We start from the raw sequence: 17,310 nt of genomic DNA, 5'->3' as shown, positions 1-17,310 counted from the left end.
GCCAATAAGCAGTAAATTTTTGTTGTCATAACCAGGCTTGTAAGAGAATTTTGTTAAATAGGCAAAGTTGATTCACTCTGTTGAACTGTTTTCTATCTTAAGTTTAATAATAGGACTTTTGGCCTCCTATAGAATTCAGACCTAATTTGGAAATAAATGCAGTATTGTTTCCATGGTTGATAGCCTTTTGGATAAGTAAAGATACAATTATTGAGATGGCTATTTTCAGAATTCAGGTTTTTTGCTATTAATATTCTCTGAGCACATTTAACTATAAACATCTCTCCTCATTTTGGTTCTTAAAATTAAATAATATTAAAAACCTCTCTGTTTTGTCCATATCAGCATATTAATTTCAGCTCAACACATTGTTATTAGTTAAGTAGCTATTGAAAGTATTTTAGATACATGAATAATGAAAAGATATGGGTGCATGATATTGCTTTGCTTCCCAGTGTACTTTTATTCTTTTCAGACTTACAAAAAATCCACATAACTTCAAGATGACTGCAGTGCCATTTATTTTGTCGCTATTAAGCCAGTTAAAGATGCTACAAGAAAATAGAATCTAGGTGCCAAAGGGAATTTGAAGATAATCTGATCCATTCTTTGAATCACTTAGAGTCCTAAAATGCTCCTATTTTTGCTAGAGTAAAGAATTTGAATGTCCAGGTCACACTACCTCATTTATAGCCTCCTTTGTACTCAAATCACATAATTCCTGAACTCCTCTTTTGAATCTTCTATTGCATTTTTTGCTTTATAATTCAAATACTGTCTGAGCTCATCCCTGGTTAAATGAGAGAACCACGACTTAGGAATTCATTTTGGTGTTCAGCACTGGAAGCTCAGAAGAATATTCCAAATATTCATTAAATTACGGGGAGCGATAATTGCTAAACACAGCTTGCTGGTGACAAAGAACGATTGAACTTAATTAAAGGCAGATATGACTGGAGTATTTTTGAGTAACCTGGTGTGATGGAAGGTGTTCCTTCACCTGGCAGAGGGTTTGGATGTAGATGATCTTTAAGGTCCCTTCGAACTTCAAACCATTCTATGATTCTATAATCTTGGGAAATATAAAATCAGTAAGGGTAAATTTATGTGTGTTGAGGAAAATGTTGCCTTGACAATACCTGCGAGGAATGGTCTCTGAGGTTTCTGAATTAGATCAGAAAATGAAGTTATTGTATAGAGTTCTAGCAGTGTCAGTTTACTGTTAATATGATGCATAAATGTGTATTTCAGCACTGTTTGCTCAAACTGAGGATGAATTCATTTTTAAGAATTGAGATTTATAAAAAACATACATATTTCTTTCCATATGTTTTCTTTATAGGCAAAGCCTTCCCTAGGCATCTGTGCAGCCAGAATTCTTTTTCAGATTCTTATTTTCTGGGCTCTCAGCTACACTATTCTTTCTCTCCATTTGACCATCCTAGTTTTGCCTTATGCACGTCATTTTCCTGGCTGTGGTTTTGATGATGTCTGTCCCTGGATGGATTTTTAGGTTTTTTTCCTCACTGTGCGTCAGGACTGAGCTGCTTTCACTTTTCTTGTGTTTGCTCATTTGGTAGCAAGAGTTTCCAGTGCCTGCTGGATTTTCAGTCCTTGTCGTGTTGTCCCACAGGCTCTCTGTAAACACCTACCAGGCTACTTCCTTTGAATTTGTTTTTAAAATTATCCCACAAATACAGCTAGATTGACACATGTCCTCCTACCACCTACACCAAAATAGTTTTCATTGTACTCCCCACTCTTCCTGTATCCATCTGTTCTCTTTCTTCCTCATACTTTGATTCTGAGTTGTTGGAGCAGAGTCTGTCTTATTTATCCCATCCATACAGTGACTGACTTTATTTAATAATGCAAGTAATGAATGACATACAAGGAGTATATTTTCTAACATGTACTTCAAAGCAAGATATGGTTTCAGGAAAGGAAGTATCCAGCCATTCTGGATGCCATTAAAGATAAACACAGTACACAGTGTTTGTTGGAAAATGGTTAATCTGAGCTGCATGCAGAAAAATACTAGGATGATAGCCATACAAACACTTCAAATGCTTCTGGTAGTTGAAAACTAAATGAATAAAATCAATTTTGTTCAAATAGTTGGAAAACGTACTTCCCCACTGTTTCTACTTAAGCTTTCCAGCAAAATGACACTTCCACTGAGCTGTTGAGCTTTTTTCCCTTACTGTTTGTTCAGGTTATTTATATTCTAAGTTGGTTTTTGGCTCAGGTTCACCAAAACAAAACATGTAAGGAAATGTAATATTCTGGCAGATTAGATAATCCACTAACAGAGCAAAAGAAATTTATATGCTTAACTATTGAGGAGCACTTTTGACTTGGTATATAGGTGGGCAATTGAGTTTTTATTTATAATGTGAAAGGAATGACTAGGTTCCCAATATTTCTGCAGTTATCCCTGACTTGAAAGAGAATTTATGTTTTTTATGGTTTGGGTACTGTGGAGTTCAGCAGAACATGTTAATCCATGTCTTCTGAAATACTGCCTCTCATCAGCAGGTCTTGGCTCTTGATTAGAAGCCATTGCCCTTAAACTACTGTTTTGTAACTAGGGAGTGAAGGAATGCTGCTCTGTCTATTATCATTGAAAATATTTCATTTTTTTTGACTGCCATCAGTAGGACATGCTGATCTTCAAGTTACATCTTAGAATTGGATCCATTATCGTATTTTTCATGAGATTCACTGTCAAAAGAAAGCCATCTATAATATTTATCACCACCATGTAAGCTCCAACGTCACCTGCTATGGCTAAGACAATGCTTGGACACCCCTCTCAGCGCCAGTCTGCATGCTTTCGAGATACCTGCTCTTCCTTGTTTTCTCTATGTTCTCATTTTTTAATAAGCCATTTATCAGATTGTTTTGAGTCCTTTCTCTACACTTGTCACAACATAGTTTTCAATGTTTATTAGCACAATAGGCTTTATAGTTAAGAAAACAAAGGGTGTATTCAAGTTATTACCTTTATTTATGTTTCTAAATTTTCTGTATTGTCTATCATTTTTACCTGCTTTTTTCCTTGCTTGCTCTTTGTCCTGTCTACTTCTTTTTTTATGCATTTTTTTCTTCCTGTTTTTCATTCCTCCTCAAATAACTCCACTAAGCCTCTCTCTCCAGGTACAGTTCGCAGCAGCTCAGATTATACCGTCATTGCTTGTACTCCCTGGCTCTGTAAACCTGTTCTTCTCCTGTGCCTTGAATATTCTGGAAACCACGTTCTACTGGGGAGGAGGGGAAGTGAAGAATTGCACTTAGATCAAATAGTATTGCACTTAAATAGTATTAGTGAATAGGTGATGAGTCATTTTTCTTTACGCTCACATGTTTGTCACCATAGTTATTCACACCAGTCATACACCACATTTTTCCTGTATTACTTCTCATACATAGCTCCCTTGGATGGTATTGGGTTTTTTGTGAATCTGATATATTTTGCAAATGGGTGGATGATGCCTAGGAGGCATGTTGTATACTTCTTAGTGACCTCACTCATTGGTACTAGGGCAAATACTTGACCAGCACAGACTTTTGCATTACTCTCTTGAGTTTACGCCTTCACATGAAGCCTTTTTTTCCCCTCCTGTTAATGTAATGCCAGAAAAGAAAGAAGTTAGATTTCTGTGGAAGTGTAAGAGATTGATGACTATTGTCAGTGAAACAATGTATGCTCAGCCAGATCTGAACACTGGGAAAAATTACAGTGTACCATAAATCAGTATCTTTATTAAGTCTGCATTCTAACATTCAATAAAATCAGAAACTTTTCGATAAAATCTCATGGGTCTCTCTTGAGTATCAAGACTGATAAACAAGGAAACAGCAGTCTGTGGAAAAAAAATCCTCTCCTTTGTATCTCTCTTGCGTTTATGCCCTTTATTGACAGTCTTAATTCATTCTCATACATGTAGTGGCTGAACTTGACCCCCATTCAGAAATCTAGTCTCTCTTCACAGAGGAGTGTATTTGTGGAATAAAGTTTTCGGTGCATTGGGGGTGGAACACTATGAGTCAGTTTTCCAGAACAACTGTTTTATTATGTCAAGGTCTGTTTCTCTGTGAATTTTGTAAAAGCGTTGTTTTGGAGGAACAGAAAAATTGTTGATGTGGGTTTTATGAGTTTTGTCAGTTTCTTTTTGTTGATTTTGGTATCTAGAAGGGTAATTTTACATAGGATTGTTCTTGAAAGTGTTTGGAAGGGTGGAGCTCGTTGTTTAACCCTTGGAAGTAACAAAGTCGTAGCATAGATGTTACACATTTCCTCTTTTCAGCTTCATAACAGTGTAAGCTTAGTACTGCAAGTGCTTTGAATCTCTTCTGATGGTGTTTCTTAAGGAATTTAAGAATTCTTAAGTGAGCATTTTAAGTCCTCAGTGGCTCTCCAGCATTCAAGAAAGTCTCTTACATGGAGAACTGAATTATTGTGATTGCACATGGGATTGTGTGAGTCTGGACTGGAAGACTAAATACTAATTTAAAAGGAAGGATGGTGCTTGGCAGGCTGTGATGCCATTGTTGTTTGGGATGTTGGAATAAGAAAGTTCTCTTAAGTATGGAATTTGTCTTTACTGTTTTTCAAGAATAATAGGGCACTGGGCACCAAAACAGTGGCCACCTTTAGCCACCTAAGTAGAGGCAGTACCTATGTGTCTGTCTGTGTCTGAGGAACATTTCCACTTGCTACAGAGATAGTGCACAGTGCCAAAGAGGTTGAAGTAATTAAAAAATGCCTAACAACTAAATAAGGTATTGTATTCTTTTGTTAAGTAATTATCTGAATATATTGAATGCAAATAATTAATTCCTTGAGCATCTTAAGTCTCAGCAAAATATTCTTTGAATCTGCCAAGAAATTGTGATTCTCCAGTTATGGCGTAGCATTTTTTCAGTGTCTTCAGTGGCAACAAAGTGTTTGGAAGTACTTCAGCATCTAATCTTTGCTCCTGCTAAAACTCCATTTTTGCAGTTAGTAATGACTTTTAAAAATACAGAGATACGCTAAGCATTAGTTTATGAAGGTTCATTTTAAATCTTTGTGTGAAGAGTGTTTTGTAAGCAAAATATATGACAATTTATAAGTATGGTGACTTCTACTCCTTCTCTAACATGATGGATTTGATTTATTGTTGATATGGTCTGGTAGCCAGACTCTTTTCCCAACCTCTCTTTCTGATAAAATTAATTTTGAGAGGAAATTGTTTGTGAGGCTGAAATAGCTGACTGTTTAAGGAATGTAATCTAAAATAAAAATATTAAGAAACATATTTAATGCTGTAAAAAATTAAAGCTGTCGCTTTCAAAGATGTGGCGAAGAGTAGCAGCTGTATAAGCAAATTAAATATTTATATGTGGAAATGAATACTTACGGCCTAAATACTTTCCTAGAATTTTTCATTTCCTTTATTACCGTTTAACCTACACAGTGGAGGAAGAAATATTTGAATATATAAACTGTTTTCTTGGATTTTTATTCTTGTACAGAAGAAATCTGTGTGTGCATCTTTGTAAGTGTTTCAGTTGAATCTGCATAGTGGTAGACCTGCAAGGTGTGGTAACGTAATCAAAAGCTGTGAGGTATTTTCTTTACATTTAAAAAAAATTAATGTTTATTTATTTTTATTTTGTATTTATAACTATTTTGAAAAGTATTTAATTTGATTTTAAATCAAAGAGCTCTACCAGAAATGAAATAAACTATATTTTGCTTGACTGAATTTAAGTGCTTCATACCTGGAGTATTACCAGTGTTTATTTCATATGGACATAGTCAAATTTTGTTTGTTACTCGTTTCATGTTAGGCATACTCAGTATATGCATTTGTTGCCAGAGTTTCATCACTGTGCTGTTTCACTGATAAAGTTCTTTGTTCAGAGAAAAAACATAGCAGGAGGAGCCCACCTGCTGTGTAGTCATGTCTCAGCTAGGTTGTAAATCATCTCTTGGCAAGAAAGCTTTCATCAAAGAAAACAAATGAGCATGTCAGGGGAAGCTTTGGCTTTAGAAATACAGCTAAGCAAGTGTTGTGCTGGCTGTTTTGCTAAAGAATCCTTGAAAAATTAGTATCTTGGTTCTCAGTTAAAGAAAAGGTGTGAATTTTTTTGCTATAAACTGAGATTGTATGCCAGAGCTTTTTGATATGCCAGGACTTTGTGATAGGAGCTCTTACAAAAGCAAACAAATCTCAGAGTTCCAGATGTTCCTGTACTTGTACCATACAGGTATGAACTCCAGTTTTCCATGTTTCAGTTTCTTTTCACATCTTGATTCTAATAAATGTGTAATTATTATCAGACAGTTCAAACAAATATACATATATTGTATGTAAAACCATAACTACATGCAGCTCAGTGACCTAAGGCCACTTTCCTTTTTAATATATGCTTCTTAACTAGTTTAAAAATAGCAGAATCACTTATGCTGCTTTATATAGCACCTTTTAATTAATATCTTAAATATGGTGCCTTGGAACTGTAGTGAGAGCCCAGTAGTGGGAGGAATTGCTAACCAGCTTCCAACAGGTGTCATTTCTAGTTAGTAATTAAAGACAATAAATTTTATATGAAGTAGCTTCATTTTAAAGAAACGAAGAAACTATTTTCCAAGCTAAATACAGTTGAAGATGAGTGTCTTTTATTAGTATCAGAAATGTTGCTTTTGAGGTATATCACCAGGTAATATTTTTTGATGAAAATACAATGTTGGGATTACAACAATATGCAGGGCATCTTTGTTCTTGTAGCATTTCAAGCATCAGGAGAACAATAACTCATATTTTAAGCTCATATGAGTGTTGTAAGTTGTGATTGGTTTTGTATCTACTGAACATATTTGTGAAAAATTAAACACTAAGAATCCAGAACATAAAGCAAAGCTGAAGTCCAGTCTGGAAGCTATTCTGACAGGGGATGACTCAAAATTATCATCCTGTCAAGACAATTATATTGCTTTGTATGCTTTATTTAGGAAAACTTGTTATTAAAGTATGTCATAGGAATAAGACAGATTGCTCTCTCTACTATCATTTAGTCCTTGTTGAGATTATAAACATGAATGTTCCATTAGATTATGGCAAGTATAAGTTAATGCAGGTTTGACATCCTAACTCTGTAGGTCATCCTGCAGCTGGTTGAGGAAACACAGGGCTGTAGGGTTCTTAAGTCTGCTTCCCAGTGCACCTCTTGAAAATGGATTGTGTCAAGCTGTATTTTAAAATGAATATGAGTTTTTGATCTGCATAATTTTCTCATTTTAAAACTGATCACAGACCCACATCTACAATGGTAATAAATTTTACTTATGTTCTGATTTTGCTGGTGGACGTCCATCCTAATATTGTCCTTTACCTGCAGTGATCTTTTGAGGTCCGAGGTCTTACCTGACTGGTCTAGAGTATCTAGACAGCAATTGCTCCTCTTTTGGTTTTCTTTTTGCAAGACTTACCAAGCAAATTTTTGTTTGTCTCCTCAATGATACATGGTTCCTACTGCATTGAGTAGCCTTATAGTGTTTCTCTTTTCTTCATGCCATTTAAGTTATTGAAAATGGAAGAGGATTGTGCGTAAAATTTCAGAGTAGCATCTTGAACGTAAGGTATTCCTGGAGGAATGAAGAAGTGTTAAAGCCATCTAATGCATTCCAGCGCTGTGGAAACAGATCTGAGAGAGAGGGAAAAGCTGAGACAATCATGAAATTCAAGCTAACCAGCATTCACTGGGGAATCAGAAAGAGATTCAGCACCGATGGGGAAAATATTATTTGGAAATACTGAAGGATTCCTTATGAGAATGCTTTAGAATAAGCAAGTGTACTGCAGAGGAGAAGAATATGCTGTGAAATCTCTGGTTATGATTAGGAAAATTTGTCAGCAGTATTTTGTTCACTGTACAAACCTGCTGTTGTCTCATGCTATTGCTGTTTTGTTACATATATTACAGTGTATTTACATGCCTTGCAATAGTTGGGTTGAGTGTTTTACTGGAAAGCTGAAAGCTGCTCTTTTTAATGTGAAATACTTGAATCCATTTTCATTTTGCAAATGCTTAGGAACTTGTATGGCTTCTGTCAGCTCACCCTTACTTATGCCGCGATGACCAGCGTTCTTAATGCAGGTTATGCAAACTAAGAGCCCTTAGTACCCCCATGCAGAAACTCAGAAGGGAACCAAATAATGATGTTTGAAACTTCATCACACTGTTACAAGCAGTAGGCAAACAAGTTAAAGAAAGCTAGAAAGTAGGACTAAGCCAGCCAGCCTCACTTCAATCCCACAAAAGGGGGGACATCCTTGGTGATATTGAGCAGCCACCTCAGCACAGTCCTGGGCCACCTATTCTCTCTGATCCTCGTTTTGAGCAATGGGGTTGGTCCAGAGCTGCCTTACCTCAGTGATTCTATGCAAATAAGGATTTTAGTAAAGAGTTTCCAGTCAAAAGAGATTTTTAGATTTGAGCTTTCTGGCTCAAGGCAACAATCAGTAATAATTTCATTGTAGATAAATACGTTTGTGCTGTGGGCAAAAATTAAAACACAGAAAATACCATCCAAACAGAAGAGCACACATCCTATGTATTCTTTGTGGTCACTCAGAAAGTTGTGAATTATATCTTCCTTAACATCTGCCACAATAAATGGAAAATATGACTAACTTGTGCTTTCTTTGATTGAGGTGGTATATGCAAAAATATAATGGGTGATACATCAGGTTAATGGTATGCCTGTTATCATTCAAGAGCTCTCAGGCAGTTCAAAATTACTAATTGACTAATAAATCTAGAAGTAATTAAGTCTCATAAAAGTGACTTTGTTTATTATATCTTAATGAGAGTGAGAGCTGAATTTTTATTTGCAAGGAGACAGAAAATTGTTTATATAAAAAAGTAATTTAACCTTGAGTTTTCTTTGTAAGCATATCCTAAAGGCATGTTTACATGGGTTTATACGGACATGTAAATTATTTTATTAATTTAGCTGTAAATGAGAATGTCTTTCCTCTTTTTTCCTTTTTATGTTGTCTTGTAATATGTTTAATTTTGGAATTTAACACTTGTGTTATTTCTTTGCCATAGTTAAAGCATGAAATAATTCCAAGGCAAAGTGCAAGAAAACCAAGTGAGAACATACAAGATGAATGCCAAGAGAGGCATAGTCAACAGTTAAATGTTGTGCTGCATTCATGCTCTAAAATTTAATTGTCCATATATTGTGTAGTAAATACAATTCATTCCTTTCAGCAGATGGAAAAACTGAGACAAAGAGATGAAATAATTTGTTTCAATTAATCAGGCAAGAGCTAGTAATGGAAGCAGAAATAAAATTCAAATCTGCTCGTTCCTGCTTGTGTGTTTAGGTTTAGTGTAGCATGATGATGAGGAGTTGGCCAGTCTGTGAGAGATGTTGAGGATGCCCCTATCAGTATCAGTATCAATATTAGTGGTGTTTAAGCAGGAGGCACCTGTCAGCTGGGGGTTTACATGTGTGTGCCCTGTTGGGATGATCTGACTGCTTCATTTTCTGAAGAAGGGTGATGAGATGTTCCTACCAACTTCCAAGTGTACTTAGCTGGGGTAGAATGGCTTTGGCAGGGCAGAAATGTATCATAGCATGAGTGTAGACTGGGAAGAGCATCACCACAGAAGGTTGTTGGTGAACATAAAGGAGCTTTTCTGGCTGGCAGAATACACAGTCACCATTGTGTCCACATCTGTGATATCGGGAACTTTGTATACATCAAAATAATCTGAAATCTACAAAGCACCAATTCCACTTTTAACATGCAGGTGGTCAGCATTATTCTTAATATCTTTCTGATATTAAGAATAATGCTACAGCATTATTTCTTAATATCTTTCTTCTTTAGTTCAAGTTATTATCGATTGCTGCTGTCCACTGACTTAAAAAGCAATAATTATTAAGATGGAAATGAGGTGCAGAACTTCAAAAGTTTGCCAGTATGTCTCAGAATTCATTGTACAGATCAGAAAATCTGTACTGTTGTGATGGCTCTAGAAATGTAATATTGTAAATAGGGATCTGTGTACAATCTTTTCATAATCATATTGGGAATTTATTGTTTTGGTTGATATGAATGGGAAATGGATACTTAGAACAATGATGGGTTTATGAACTTTAATTTCTCACCTGTTTAGGAACCTGTTTTGGGGAAATATAAGAAGAACATTATATTTGAGACAGCAGAGGCAGAGCTATAGAGAAGTGATTGAAATAAAAATGATACACTATGTTAATTCAGGGAAAATATTTGCCATTTATTTTTCTTGTAGCAAAATTTAAAATAGTAAGAAAAGGTAGAGAGAACAATTTTGCCTTTCAAATGAATCTGTGAATACCTTTTAAAATGTGTGTGTGTGTGTATGTGGGAGTAAGGTATGGGAGTGTACAATGAAAACATTCAGTCATCTCTCTTTTTTTTAATGAGACATGAGTGTAGGATAAAGAGATTATGAAGAAGAGATAATGTCCTTAAAAGTCAGTCTTCTCTCAGATTGACAAGCCAACCCAAGTTTATGTGCTTATTCATAGTAATAAAGTACATGTAAATTTTGAAGTACATACACTCACTGGGCAAATAACATAGTTAAAAGTATAATTTGTGCTTTAACTATTATGTTCGGAGGCAACCACTTGCCAACTTTTGACCTCAAAATACCCTGTACATTATTAGATGGAGATCCTGAGAGCACAACTGAGCTATGACCTCCATAGGAGAGCAGCTGTAATCCATGTTAGTTGCTCTCTTTACCCATGGAAGGACATTTGACTTCTCCTGTGTGAAGGAAACAGTTTAAAGCTTATTTTTATATGGCTTGTAACAGCAGCATGGAAAGGAAATTATGTTTCTGCTATCTGTGCAGGGTTAACAAAACTTTGTTTGGTCTGCTCAGTGCTTAGATCAAGCTAATCTAAATTTTACCAAAAATTTTAGATTTGGAGTTTGTCAGATATGGGTTTTGTGGATACAGTAGTTTACATGGTGCGGTAAAATATTGTAGGCATTCATTGGCAAGTTCACTTGGCATTCCTCCTTCACAGTTACTCCTTTATTCTCAGGGATAAGGTAAAGTGCTTATTTTCTGGGCAGACTCTGCCATATAAATTGTAAGCTGGACAACTGTGATATAAATGCATAAAAGAGCAAGGCACAAAATAAATTTATTGGGCTAGAGTAGTTAATGAAATTACTGTTTCCATCCTATAGCAACTACAAAAAGGTTTTTACATGTGGTACAACACATTCAGTTGTGCTTAGAGATCATATTTCTATGGGAAATAATTGCTGGGTTCCATCTTTGGCAGAGCAATGACCTAACAGGTGCTTCTGTGGATTTTGACTTAGACAGATTTGTATATATTGGCATGTTGTACAACATTGAATCTTACTACATCAGATAGATTTGTGATTGAAGAATAAAATTTCTGAACCTTTTTCACTGTCTTTTTGCCTTATTAGTTTCAAGTTGCTATCTCTATGATCACAAAAATGCACTAAAATAGATACTATATTTCTCCCTCTTTCATTCTCTACAGCAATGGAGTTTCATGAAAACCTGCACAATATAGGAGCAAGAGAAGGCCTAAAAGAAAGAAAACTGCAAAAATCAGTAGAAAGTTTTACGTGGAACATTACAATTTTAAAGGTAATGTGTCTTCCTTTGGTTAGTTACTGTATTTTTCTGTTCAAAACTGTCATTCTGATATTGTTACTGGTCATTACTCTCTGTCACAGTTCAACTGGCTTTATTCACTTCTATAATCATAGTCAGTTTGGTTTATATAACCTGAAACACAGCAGAGTCTCAATGCGACTATTTATTCTCATATAGTGTTATGGAAGCTTATTTCATTTAGTTTGTCTGACATTTTCTTCGTGTAATCTTTTAACATTGGCAGAATCCTTAAATACCTGGCTGAAACAATGACTCTTGGCTTCTGCGAAGTGGCTCAGGCTGGAAGGCAGCTATGCCATTGTTTAAACCCTGTTTTGTGATTTGAAGGGGAATAAGTGTTAAGGTTAATGCAGTTACTGAAAAACAAAAGGGAAGCTGTTACTGCTGCAGTCGATGATGAATGGTGGTTAATGGTAGAAGCAAATTGTGTTCATAATCCAGGCTGGGATAAATTGAGTGTATGAGCTGGAGACTCTCTTTACATTTTGTTGAGCACATTTGCTTACATTTTGACAAAAGACTAAATGGTGAAGTATAAGAAAAGCTTTCAGCCAGAGACCCTCAGGAAACTAGAATGTGGAGCAGTTCAGGTTTCCTATCGGTGATCTTTGATCTCAGCAGAGTATATCAAAATGTGTAGAGATAGCAAAACTGCCTCCCTTAATTTATTCCCTTGACTCTAGTTCAAATTATTCAAGTTTGGTGTTTACATCCACTAATGAGTTCTTTTCTCCCACTCAATCAAATACTTCTTCACTACATTAAACTATAAAGTCTGTTTTAATTATAAAGAAAATTATTTTCTCCCACCTAGTTTTTATTTTTAGTTCTTCTTGAAAATACGGTTTCATACCGCCTCTTCTTACAGTGAACTATGACAGAAAAGCAGTAATGCATATTTATTTCTCCAGCTTTCCATGCTGGTTTGAACTGTTAAGCTTTTCATGAGGTCACTTGGTGCTCCAATCCCTCTTGTGTTATACTGCACAAATCTGGAGGAGAATCAAAAAGTGGTGGAATTTGCTACAGCATGTACAGTTAATGCATTCTAAAAATATGCATGCAGGTTCTGCTTATAGGTAAAGGACCAGAATATCACATTTCCTGTATCAGAACAGAGTTTCCTGAAGACAGTGTATGGGATGTGTAATGTATCAGTCCTATGCTTCCAAGAGGATAGAGAAGAGTTAGTTCAGTGGCTTTGGGTGAATGTCAAAGAAATAAATTCCTATCCCTTTTTTTCTGTCAAAGGTGTCAGATACCAGCTTGGATAGGCAAATCTATTTTAATGCTTCCTGAAACAGCAGTACCTTTGCTTCATCTCTGCTTTACATTCTGAACATAAGGGTTGGTGGGGGGGAGGTTTGCAGTTGGTGAGTGACTGAAATGTGAAGTCGTGATTCCTGTGTTCGCCAGGAATTGGAGGAGCCACATGGCAGGTCTGGCTCCGAGGAGCACTGAAGGGCTTGTGTACATGTCCTTAAGATTATAACATAGCAATGAAGTTAGAAGGCTTTCCTTTTGAAGAGACTATTGAGCAAATCTCTTCAACATTGATTGGGTGGTATTTTTCCAGTCAGAGATTAAGATCCTTTCTTTTGGAAGGTGCAATAATTAATACTTCAGTTAAAAAAAATGGTGAGATTTTAATCAGCCTGTTGTTGAAACTTTAACAGGAGGCATTACAGTACATCTTTAAAATTATTTTACAGGTACTGCAGTTCAGGCATCTGCTAAGTGCTGTTGCTCACATTTAGATATACAGATAGTTAAAAGTGAGATTTGTTTGAAGTGATACACTGAGGTTTTCCACTCCAAACTCTTTAACTGTGGGCTATAACCATACTTTCGTATCATATAATTAAACAGAAGTTAAAACAGTTTCTAAGACACATTTCCTGTCTGGAGAAAAAGATCTGCAATCATAATTTCCATCTCACTGTCTTTCCATTGCCATGTTCCCAGTTCTCAAAAAACTATGAGAGAACAGGGATGAAAAGTGAACATCCACATTAGAGTAGAAATTGAGCAGAAGAGCAACAATCTGAACCACTTTAAGGATTTCTTTTATGTGTTGAATTCTCTTCCTTCAAATTAACTTCCTTCTCAAATAGTACAAAAATGAACGTGGAAATACACAATAAAGATGTGGACTCGTAGGTATGATATAGGAGTTATTGTGGGGCTCTGAACAGCCTTACTAAATCATCCTACATGAGTGCCATCCTCAGCTCCTGCACAGAGGACTCATGGCATGCTCACATGGTGTGGTTAATGTGTTTTCCAAACTAATCAAGCTGCATTTTCCCCTCAAGATACATATTGATTGTTCTCTTTCAGTTGGGACATTTTGACTGCAGTTGATGCAATGGAAAGTTTGATAAAATAGCAAAATTGACAGCTTAATTCTAGGGAAACTTTATTTAGAACATTTGATGCAGTTATTAAGTATCTCTACGTGTTTTGCGTGCACATGCATTACAGTTACTGCTTTAAAGGATTTAATTTTTCTTAATTTGAAGCCATGTGGCAAAATTTATTAGTAGTATAGTATGTTTAAATTCAGCTGAAATACTTCAATCCAATTTGTGTATGTGTATATGCACACATGCCCATTCTTATTCACCCTATATATGTACACTGAGATATTTAACTTCACATCATTTGGAGTAAATTTGGTCTGTTGTCTGATTCAGAGATTGTAAACTGCTAGAATATTCATCTTTTTCAAATAGACATTATTTGCTAGTAATTTATTTATTGTTACTACTCAGGCTGATAGAATTCATATTTTCTAAACATAGGTAATCACATTTTCTGCCAAAAGTACACTGTTGAAGAAGGAAAAACACTCTTAAGTGCTGTTGCAGCAGACTCCTACAACCTATTGTAAAAATTTATGGACTTGTCTGGCATAGAAAAACTTGGAGAAAAACCCTCTATAAGGCTCAGAATTTGAGATGCCCATAGGAAGAACATAGCAGCAACTGTAAATTAGTCTTGGCAATGAAGAGCTAAAGAGCTTTGTTCTAAAGACAAAGGGAGAGGTCAATGGAAATATTTGGAATGAAGGTGGGACTCCTAACTTCAGCATTTATTAGGTGTTTCTTGTTGGCTATGAGCTTTTAGGCATGTCACATTATATGATATTAATTACTTTCTCTTGCAAGGCATGTAGTCCATGGCATCTGTTATCTCTGTAATAGCATTTGTTCTGCACCTACAGTGTTTAAAAAATGTATTTATAAATGGAACATTCAAGGCACTTACAGGACTGCAGCTTCTTACTTCTTTTTAAATAATCTGAACTTTTTCAACCAAATCTCCACGTGAATTCCAGCAGCCACAGAGCATTCATAAAGCCTCTGATAGTTGCTGCCTGGTCCTGTAGGTCCTCAGAAGACATCCCAGTTAAATTTAAATATCTGAAGCTACTACTGTCTTGATGTTGCTGGACTGATGGGATTTTGTCTCCTAATTAATCCCTTATTTAGAAGTTAGGAAGTTAAGGCCTTTTGTCCTGATTCCAAAACTTCACTCAGAGCATGTCAGCTGGGCGTGGAACATTGTAATGTGTCACAGAATAATAGAATGACTGGGGTTGGGAAGAACCTTAAAGATCACCAGTTTCAACCCCGCTGCCATTGGCAGGGACACATCCCGCTCCACCAGGTTGCTCAAAGCAATGTTTTGTTGTACTCTGTGGAGCTCAAAGCAATGGTCTGTTGTACTCTGAGGAGCACTTTGAGAAAGGGATAGTGGCTTCTTACATTTCCTGATAGGAGCTTCGGGTTCCAGAAGCTGAGCTAAAGACCAGTCATTAATGATAGAGTTTCTTGGGATTTTTTGGGGAAAGGGTGCTCATGCAGTTATTTTAAATGTCACCTGTACAATTTTACTTTCAGGTTCAAGAACCAGTTAATCAAATATCATGAGTGAATACATAACAGCTTATGAAGGTAGCTGTGCTGAGGCATTCTAGTTGATTCTATATCTGACTGAGTCTGAAATGGTAGCTCATTTTGGGTGTACAAGAACTGATAGGAACCATTTTGGGTATGTTTTCAGTTACTGTTATGGAGCTGTGATATAAAAACACTGCCTCTTAGCCAAAAGTTTCAAAACAAACAGAATGTTTTTAACATTGATTTAAGAAAAAATAAACCAGAGTAGATGACATGGGCATATTGGGCCAGAGAGGTTTAAAGGGTTCTGAATTGGGCTTCCAAATTAATCCATATTCTTTATTGCTGTTGTTTACTAAAAGCTTTTGAATGAGTATCAGTTTTGTTCTTTGACTTCTTTAAGGTCTTTTTTTGCATCTGCCTAGAAAACAACTTTTTCTGAAGCTTGTAAACATGAAATATTTAAGTTACACAGTGCTCAGTTCTGTAAGTGAATTTTAACCATGGTGAAGGAAAGGGAGCAGTGGTTGCTGTGTGCTGCTGTGAGGAGAGCGCTTTCCCAGTGTTCTGCAAGGCCCAGATCCATCCTGCTCCCAGTTGGGAATTACCACAAGCTGCCTGTTAACCACAGTGCTGGAAGTCAATTCAAGTTTTTTGGTGTGCTTGCCAGACACCACTAAGGACTAAATTAATTTACATTTTGACTTAATCTGAGATGAAAGCCTGGTGAAGACAGCCCTTCCACACAGCAAGAAACACACTGGTTTGCTTCTACAACTGCTTCAGATCCCAGCATCGAGTTCTTTGTGCAAACCATCTTATTTCTTGAAATGTGGGTTTTCTGGGACTCCCTTAAGATAAATCTGCTTGCCTAAAGGTTGGGCTCTTTATAGATCTCTTGTATTGACTTTACAATATGCATTTTATCAGAGCAAGTTGCTGCGGTCATTTGGGTCTGCTAAGAATGTGAAAGACCCCTGAGTAGTCCACAGATCTGAGAGATTCCCATGTTCCAGCTTGCAGTCATCTGACTTTGCTATTAAGTCAACAGCACCTACTGTGAAAATCAGGATGCATAAAATAAAAAGAATTTAAACTGAACCTTGAGAGTCCTTGCAGAAGAGACATTTGATACCTAACTAGAAAGAAAGTCTTCGTGATTGTTTAATTGAGAGTGTGAGGGCAGTTTTTTCCAGATCTGGATGACTTTTAAAATTTTCCGCCTTTCTGATGCGTTTATTACTTTTCAATGGTGTTCCCTGTGACTACAGCTTGAATCTTTGAGGTGCTGTTTCATTTCCCCAGCATCATCTTCATGATGGTATATCAACAGAAACAGGCACTAAACATGAAGTGTGCAGAGCTCTCTCACTTGAGCTCATGGCATTTTTGGTAGTAGTGGTTGGCTCGTGTTTTATCTTGAGATCAAGACATACCAGCAGATAATGGCAACAATATTGGTTTCACAAACATTTTTCTGAGTTCAATGGCATTCAGAAATAAATTCTGAGCCCTGGAGAAGAGAGTAATGAGCACTGATGCATTTTTCTATTTCACCCTGGTCTGAACATGCTACCACTTGGTCAAATGTATTTAGTCTGAACACCTTGTCTGCAATAATCCAGGCTTTATCCTAGATCCTCTTTTGTCTTCGAAGTTCATCTTCCCTTTTTGGAATTGT

The 17,310-nt window shown here is 36.3% G+C and overlaps 1 protein-coding gene across 1 annotated transcript in view; it reads left to right on the top strand.

Moving 5' to 3' along the window:
• The window catches only part of PLCL2 (phospholipase C like 2), a 98,469-nt gene that overhangs the window by 76,946 nt on the left and 4,213 nt on the right, over nucleotides 1–17,310 (top strand). Inside the window, exon 5 of the mRNA XM_005421717.3 lies at nucleotides 11,585–11,694. Coding sequence (XP_005421774.1) covers nucleotides 11,585–11,694 — 110 coding nt within the window. The remainder of the gene's footprint in view (nucleotides 1–11,584; nucleotides 11,695–17,310) is intronic.

The sequence above is a fragment of the Geospiza fortis genome, unplaced genomic scaffold (assembly GCF_000277835.1).
Source record: "Geospiza fortis unplaced genomic scaffold, GeoFor_1.0 scaffold95, whole genome shotgun sequence".
In the NCBI taxonomy this organism is placed as follows: domain Eukaryota; kingdom Metazoa; phylum Chordata; class Aves; order Passeriformes; family Thraupidae; genus Geospiza; species Geospiza fortis.
The sequence above is the reverse complement of the archived record's forward strand: the minus strand, read 5'-3'. Positions and strand labels throughout refer to the sequence as shown.